At 48.8% G+C, this 7844-nt stretch overlaps 2 protein-coding genes across 2 annotated transcripts; both read right to left on the bottom strand.

Annotated features, from left to right (window-relative positions):
* Positions 1-2: 2 nt before the first annotated feature.
* Positions 3-4497, bottom strand: LOC136516058 (LEAF RUST 10 DISEASE-RESISTANCE LOCUS RECEPTOR-LIKE PROTEIN KINASE-like 2.7; the record flags this gene model as incomplete). The annotated part of the gene is made up of 3 exons (XM_066509466.1): positions 3459-4497; positions 733-765; positions 3-184 (listed from the first exon to the last, which is right to left on the bottom strand). Coding segments are annotated over exons 1-3 (1080 nt in total), but the record flags the coding sequence as incomplete, so codon positions are not given.
* LOC136518368 (LEAF RUST 10 DISEASE-RESISTANCE LOCUS RECEPTOR-LIKE PROTEIN KINASE-like 2.5) lies at positions 1688-3435 on the bottom strand. Its single transcript, XM_066512016.1, has one exon. The coding sequence runs from the start codon at positions 2719-2721 to the stop codon at positions 1819-1821; it is 903 nt and encodes a 300-aa protein (XP_066368113.1). The 5' UTR covers positions 2722-3435; the 3' UTR covers positions 1688-1818.
* Positions 4498-7844: the final 3347 nt, after the last annotated feature.

Here is a 7844-nt window from a genome sequence, read left to right as displayed (position 1 = left end):
AGGCTGTGGACGCTGCCGGACTCCATGTCAGTGGTGCTACCTCTGGAACGCGGCGTCCCGCCAGAGGCAGTGGGCTTGAGGAGCCTCGAGGACGAGGTCATCTTGTACTGCCTTCTCTTGCGGATGTACAAGCACGTTATGACCACAAGAAGCAGGGACAAAACGCCGGCAGCTATGGAGGTCCCTGAAGTTGCAAAATTTGCAAATGGTGAGGACATTGTTCTGGAAAGAACGGGTGCATGGGGTTTGGGAACTGGTAGGATGGCAAGCCCACTTGCTTAATTTCTGCTAGCACACTGCACTGACTGTTATGGTGACAATCACATTGTGCTTATATTGTCTGCAATATTTCTAAAGATAAAAGTCAATTATTGCCACAATGAACTAAAGAAAGGGAATTGCTATTAAACAGGCGCCTGATTTCTTCCAAAACAACAGGCGATGTGTGCTGGCCAACGGTCATAGGCTTTCTTCTTTCTTCCGTCAGCTCAGCAGCAAAGCAGTAGGCCAATGCCCCGAACTCGTCGCCTGAGAGCTCAGGCAACTGAAATCTAGGAAATATGCTAAAGAAACCTTCAGTCAAAGACAATTGATCTAAGTGTCCCTAGCTGCGGAGTAACAACAACAATGAATCATTTAAATGATATTTGATCGAATTTATTTACAGTCCATATCCAATTATCCATGCAAGATTATAGTATTACTGGTAGAGCAGACAGGTTCAGAATTTACCTATTGCAATCGCTTTTTTGTTGTTCTTCGATCCTGCAAAAGAAGTGGAAAAAAGTTATGAAACATGGGTCATTATACTACACATAAACTCCCAAGGGGTCATGTTCTATTGCAATGCAAGTTGGTTAGTTCTTCAGAGTAGTTAGGCCCACTGTCAGCATCACTGCTTGTCAACTAGTACTAAGTATTCAATCAGATAGACATTAAACCTGCATTTAGATGAAAATGAAAGAACTATGTTAAGAAGACTATCAAAGTCTAGTTCTTCGCTCACATCTTTTTAGCTTGTTATTAATAAGAACTAGCAGGGAACCCCGCGCTATGCGCGGGCAATTGTGGAGAAAAAAGATTTGCATTGAGGCGTAAAAAAAAATAGAAAATAGGCTGTTGGTCTTCGTTAATGGGTTGAACACTGTTCATAGTAACCCGTCACTGTTCATAAAATCTGGTAGAGCAGTGTTCATAAACCCGCTACTGTTTATTAAAAACCCGTTACTGTTTATCTGCGGACCCTGTACTGTTTATAAAAAAACTCGTTACTGTTCATCCGACAGTTGACTGTACCGGTAACCGTGGTTTGTGAGAGAGATAGGAGATCTGAGGTTGCACGCTCTTTATACTATAGTATAGATGTCACTGTCATGGAGGTGAGAACAGCCAATTTGGATTTCCTTTCAGGAAGGGACGAAGAGTTACATTGGAGGGTACTTAGTTTGCCTTGTGTCGTCAACTTAATCAACTCTACCGTACCTACTAATCTTCAAGTCAACAATTGATTACCAGTCTAGCTAGGTGAAATGTCAATATCAAGAAGGAAAAGTTTCCATAGACAAAGTAATGGACCAATTCAAGACGAATTTGAAATTTTTACGTTCAGTTCAGGTATAGCGTAAGCAATAGCAGACCGGTTCATTTGAACCATGCCAAATACGCACAGCCTGCTGCTGCGGTTCAGATTGAATTCAGTTACTATCGGGCGCTCCAGTAGAGTTCATATAAATTCAGGCCATAACAATACCCATATTACTCCAACATGATAAGAGCCTAAATGTCTCGATCACAATAGTTTGTACGAGTAGCAGTTTTCTACACTAACCAACTACAGAGCAGCCTTGATGCTATTATGGTAGAAGATGGTAGAAACAAGAAACCTTGGCTTGCAAAGCTTGATTTTTGGGGACAAAAGATACCTGATGAACATGTTCCAAGAAATGTACCATCAGAGCAGTAACAGGTGTGATCACTAGGACTGCTGGAGTTATATCCACATCGCCCTCCGGAATTCTCACAGTCTCGACACCACCCCGCACCCGCCGTCCACCGCGCGGCGAAACCGCCTTTTATGGCATTCCCAAGGGTAAGGCCAGAGCTCCCAGCCGCATCCATGGAGGAGTTGTAAGGCACAACCAGCGTGGAGCTACACGTTCCCAGCACGTCCGGCGCCACCGTCCCGTTGTCCAGGCTGTAGTACGACCGGCCCTCGGACAGGCACGAGAGGACATCGACCACCAACGGCGCCGATCCGCCGCCGCTGCAGTTGACGTACACCGTCAGGAACTGGTCGCGGTCGGTGTAGGCGAACCGGGCGCCGTCGATGGTGGTGTTCCGGTACGGCTGCAGGCACGTCTGCTGCGCCAGGCCCTGGTCGACGAGGGTGAGGAGGCGGTTTTCGTAGTCCACGCCCGTCACCTGGAACGTCCAGGCACCGGCGGGAGCGTTCATGGTGATCAACAGCTTGCTGCTGCCGTTCGTGCTCGTGCAGGAGAGGCGGTACCCCGGGAACGAGCAGTAGTCCGGCTGGTCGTCGGAGCCGGTCACCGACAGCGGGTAGCCGACGTCGAACTGGACTGAACCGCAGCGGTACGGCGTCGGGGCGCAGTTGCTGTACCGGAAGTAGGCGTCGTCGTCGGGCTGCGGCTGGCATTGGGTCAGTGATGTGAGGAGTAGGGTGATGAGGAGTGGTGGTAGTGCTAGACTCAGGCAATGCATTGCAAAGGGGAGTGGGGGATGCCGCCCGGAGCAAAGATAGTAGAAACGGGCGGGTGCTGCTACTTAAGCTGGTGGTTTCTTGAATAGTCATGGCCCGTTGGCACAGGTCAAGATAGGATGGCTGAGAAGTGAGAACGGAGCATGGTGTCAGCATAGGGACGTACAGTGATTCGGTCTGTTTCTTCTCTCCTCGACCTCGACGGCTCCATCTCCAAGGAAAAGAGACTCTCGGGCCTCTCTCTCGGCAGTGCGAGGACAAGGTCAAAGACTTGAGGCTGCGCCTCTTGCGGATGGTTGACGAACAAGACGAGCATCCACATCAGACCTCTGCTTCTCTCGGGTGGCTCCGCGGCACACCGCGCTAGGTCAGAATTGGCGACGGACAGCGTTTTCGATCACTGCGTCCTGTCGATCTCGTGAACACCACGGGACAGATCGGTTGTTTGGCTTGGTGCGCCCTTGGCTTGCTGCCCACCAGCTGCGACTAGGGGTCAACTTCTTCGCCGCATGGTTGCGGTTGCGCTCCTAAAAGGATCAGAAACCACTGCGGCCAGAACCAGAACCAGAAGAAACAGAGCTCTGCTCTGCAGTAGTGCAGTGTGCAGAAACTATGTTCTACTGCTAAGTATTGAAGTCTGGATTTTCGACAGTCACGTCTGACGTCTCCACCAGGCAATATGTGAGACGTGTGAGGTTAATAGTAACAGTGGAAAGGGCAGAACGGGAAACTTGCTTACCGCAGTCTAGGCTGCGCACGCGGCCGTCGGAGCAGAGGCAGCCGATCAACTCGCCGACCTGGTTGTAGCTGCACTGCCCGTTGGACTTCTCGCAGAAGTAGCAGGACCCGGCGCTGGGGTCCCACGTCAGCTGGAACCCCTGCTTCAGCAGCTGCCCGTACCCGTCGCTGTTCAGACGCAAGAAGTAATCTTCATCAGGGCCCAGGAGCCGCTTCAGCACCGGCGCGACGACGGGCGCCCTGCACTCGCGCGGCCACTCGTCCTGCAGCCTCATGTCCGGCTGCACCACCACGAAAGACTTCGCTCCACTTGGGCTCCGAAAGCTGCTGCAGTTGATCGGGGGCAGGATCGCCGGCGGCGGAGGGGTGATGCCCTCGGTGAAGACGCAGTCGTAGAAGAAGACGAGGTTGTCGTTGGCGGTGACCGACAGGTTGAGCCACGTCTCCGCCGGCACGGTGACGTTGTGCGCCACCCGCGGGCAGTCGTCCCCGCCGCTGGCTACTAGCACGTCGGCGTCGGCGACCGTGACGGTGTGTTTGTCGTAGTCGATGTCCAGCACGGTGTAGTTGTCGCTCTTCAGCTTCAGCGTGGCGCGGCCGCCCTCGCAGGCGATCGCCATGCCCGGGTACCCGCAGTAGGACCTGGTGTAGGCCGTGTAGCCTTCGACGACGGCGTAGGTGGCGTTGGCGAGGAAGAACGGGTACCGCACGTCGACGGTGTCGCTGCAGCGGAAGGAGGACTTCTGGCACGCGCTGGGGTTGTAGTGCGCGGCCTCGTCAGCGACCGCGGGCGCCGCGGCGAGGGAGACGATGGTGGCGACGAGGAGGACGGCGCCCCAGGCGAGGAGGAACGGCACTGGCACCATGGCCGGGGTGAGGTTTGTGGCGAAGGCGTCCTTTACTTGCACCGCACGGCCGTCACGTACTGACGTGGTCGATCACAGGACAAGGTCGCAGCTGCTTGGGTTACCACACGGCTCTCCGGCTCGATGGTTTGGTGGCGGCGCACGCGCGCGGCCGGGATGTCGACGAAACTTAACTCTCGCCGTCTCGCGTCGCGATGGGCCGATGGCGGTGCGTTGGTGCACGACTTTGAACTGCCCGCCGGCGCGGTTGGTGGCGCGGGAACACGTGGCGGGGTGTGATTTGTTGGGGAGGGGCGGTTGGGTCTTCGGTTGCTGGTGGCACGCCACCGGTCGGCCGGTGGATGACCTCACCCGCGCGCGCGAGTGGTACGGCTGCACGGTGGGGACGGACCGGGCCGGTCCCCAGCTCGAAGGCTGCGTGTGGCCGCGTGCCCGGCCCGTTTCATTTTCGCGGCATGTTCCTCGTTCGTATTCTTTCTTGTTTATATGTTCTGTTTGTTTTTTGTGGGTGTGTCTTTTGTTTGGGAACTAATAATTTGGAGATTTTCTCAACTCCAACACGAAAGAAACAGACGTTTGTGGTCGTGTAAAGTGGTGAGAAACATATCAGCCTTCTTTAGACCAGAACCAGACGGCAGAGTCCAGAGGGGAGGAGGCCGAAAGGATTAAGCGGCCGGATGCTCTTGTTAGGTGTTTGATGCTGGCACCGTGAATGCGCGCTCACCGAAGGAAATCGAAGCAAAAAAGCCATATATTTTCAGATTGTACGTATCCGCGTTGGTCAATGTTGTATATCATAAAAAAGATTGAAAGGCAACACAAAAGATTTATGTGTCCATGTCTTCACTATTTACGTCGCATTCATACTAGTTGCATCTCATATATTTTTTAACATGAAAAGTTTTTAAAACATGTTTAAACATTGACTATAATATTTTTGAAATTTCAAGATCATTTGGATATCTTTTTATTTTTATTTTTAGAGCTAAATATATTTTTTAAGCTTCTGGAGATACTTTCACGAGCTCTAAATATTTTTTAATTTGTCATGTCCTAGTCTATCTCTAGAATTTTCTTAATAATTTTAGAAACTTACAAAAAAACATTCATGGTTTACAAATTCTATCAAGTATTTATTGGATTCTACTTCAATTTAGGATAGAAAGGTAATTTCAACAGTTCTAAAAGTTTAGATATAATATATCTAATTTTGAAGTTCAGTAAGAAAAATCAGACTACGGATACTCAATGAGTTAAAATGGACTTTTTTCTCTCTCTCGACCACACATATCAGCAAAATAGGTCGGACCTACTCATGGGCTGCAAAGGATGTGTTCAGCGCTTGGGCCCTGGCCCCTGGGCTGCCTTGATCGGGTCGCAATTGGTCAGTGAATTACCAATAGCGCATGGATCATTCTAAGCCCTTTCGCTCCGCGGAGAAAAAGTCAACGAGGCAGCAAGGCCCATACACGCGACCGGTCGGGCCAAGGACCACGACGTTTCCGCATGATCAGTGTTCAACGTGATTAATATTTGTGAGTTTCCGTTTAAAAAAAACAATATTTGTGAGTCTTGAACACTTTAACAGTGACGTTTGGGCTGCTCTACATGCTTTAGTACAGATCTTCTTTGCTATTCACGTGAAAGTTTTTTAGAAGAAAACAATTTAGATGATATCTTGGTTTTGCACGAAATTAAAAAACAAGCCATACCTCCCCTCTAAGACCACATGAGAGGAATGATGTTTTTCAGTCTTTGATATGGCATGTTCTTAAGTCAATCATATCTATATCTCTTATAAAAACAAACTTCACAAACTTTGAATCTGCATGCAAGTTATTCATGCTAGGACCTTGCTTTTGGTTCGCTTTCAGCTTTTCGAAATGAATGGAAATAGATAGTTGTTTCACGGCTGTTTCAATGGAGATAGAGACAGAATAGATTTTATACTTGTTTCAACCAAATAATTTATAATTTTTTCGTAGCATACTATTTTTTTTTTATAATTCACAGTTCACAACAGTTTTTTTTTTCTGTAACTCAGAGCTAAACCAAACAGACCCGACGTTTTAATCCTTCTCCGTTTACTTATTCTGAACACAGCAAAATTGTATTGCCGTCTTACCCTTCTGCCTACCTCCACAGCTCCATTAATACATTGTTCTAAAAAAAGCTCCATTAATACATTTGATTATGGAGCACAAAAGCTGCCACCGGAGACTCGACTAAAATAATGGAACGTGGCCACGCGGGAGACTTGGCCTAACACGCTCATTGGAGCTCTCTTTCGTCTCACCTTTTTTCATACAAAAAAATCCTCTTTTTAGTTACTTCTGCTCCCTTGCAAGTTGCAACAGAATGTTCAGGCACCGGTGTGGTGACATGTATAGTTTCCTTCACTTTTGTAAAAAAAACTTATCTATGTTTTGCAACTTTGCATTCGGTTGTTAGACAAGTTGGTCGAGCCTACGGGTGGCGTCTCCCGTGACCAGAGTTCGAATTCTTGGTCAAACGAATTTCTAGTCGGCGGTGTGGACCCCCCCCCCCCCCCCCCTCGTTTGTCCTGCGTTCCCAAAGCACATGTAAAATAGACCGGCCCTCTCATCGGGTAACGGGCCTTGTGTGTGGGCGGGGCATGAGGTTCTAGGGTTTTCTCGGGCTAGGTGAGAAGTCCTCTACCTTAAGCTAAAATAGCTCGGGGATGTTTACCCCCGTAGCCCGAGTTTTTTTACAACTTTTTAATAGGAATTTAACAAGGTCCATTTCACGTTTGCAGGATTGCCAAGCTCAAAGAAAACACAATCACAACCCGTAAGAGGAACTCCCTAGCTAGTGGTACTCCTTCATGGTTTAGTATGAACATGCAAACCTAAACCAAACCACCACTTCAGTTTTGGAACAAAGAAGAAAAAAGAAGACGAGTGCCATAAAAAGCACTCACTCAGAAGAAGCGGACAAACAAATTGACAAGCTATGAGCAACATCAAAGATAACCTAGCATTGAGCCTTTCTAGGACTCAAGCTAGGAGGTTGATGAGAAGCAGGGTGCAACTCACCTCATATCAGCCAATCGAATGCCTGTTTTCATCACCTTCGAAGACACCATCTCGCACGTCAGCAACAAGGACCAAGATGATGAGATACCACTACATCATGGTGTGCATTCTCGTGTCAACAAACGTCACCAATCAATGGTGGTCTGACGATGGTGTCTCGAAACACCATGAACGACCAGAGCGCAAGACATCATCCCTAAGTCATTAAAGACGAAGCTTCTATAAAAACACCAATGAAAGTCCTTCCTTGATCATCAAGACGGCTGGCGTATCGCTAACAAACAAAGAAGAATAACTCTCCGCCATGCCGCTAGAAGACAAAGACAATCAAGGAGGAACTTGAGTTGCATCTCCAATGAACACCAACTCATCAACCAAGAATCAACAAAAAAATCAAGAAAGATTGACGGAAGAAGAACATGCAATTGTTCGTATCCTCATCTCCAGGATCGAGGCTTAATACAA

This window comes from Miscanthus floridulus, chromosome 17, assembly GCF_019320115.1.
Source record: "Miscanthus floridulus cultivar M001 chromosome 17, ASM1932011v1, whole genome shotgun sequence".
NCBI lineage: Eukaryota > Viridiplantae > Streptophyta > Magnoliopsida > Poales > Poaceae > Miscanthus > Miscanthus floridulus.
Note: the sequence above shows the minus strand (reverse complement) of the source record. Positions and strands in the feature narration are given on the sequence as shown.

Bases quoted from the DNA above. Each gene is read 5' to 3' on its own strand.
- LOC136518368 (XM_066512016.1), bottom strand. From the start codon at position 2,721: ATGCATTGCCTGAGTCTAGCACTACCACCACTCCTCATCACCCTACTC.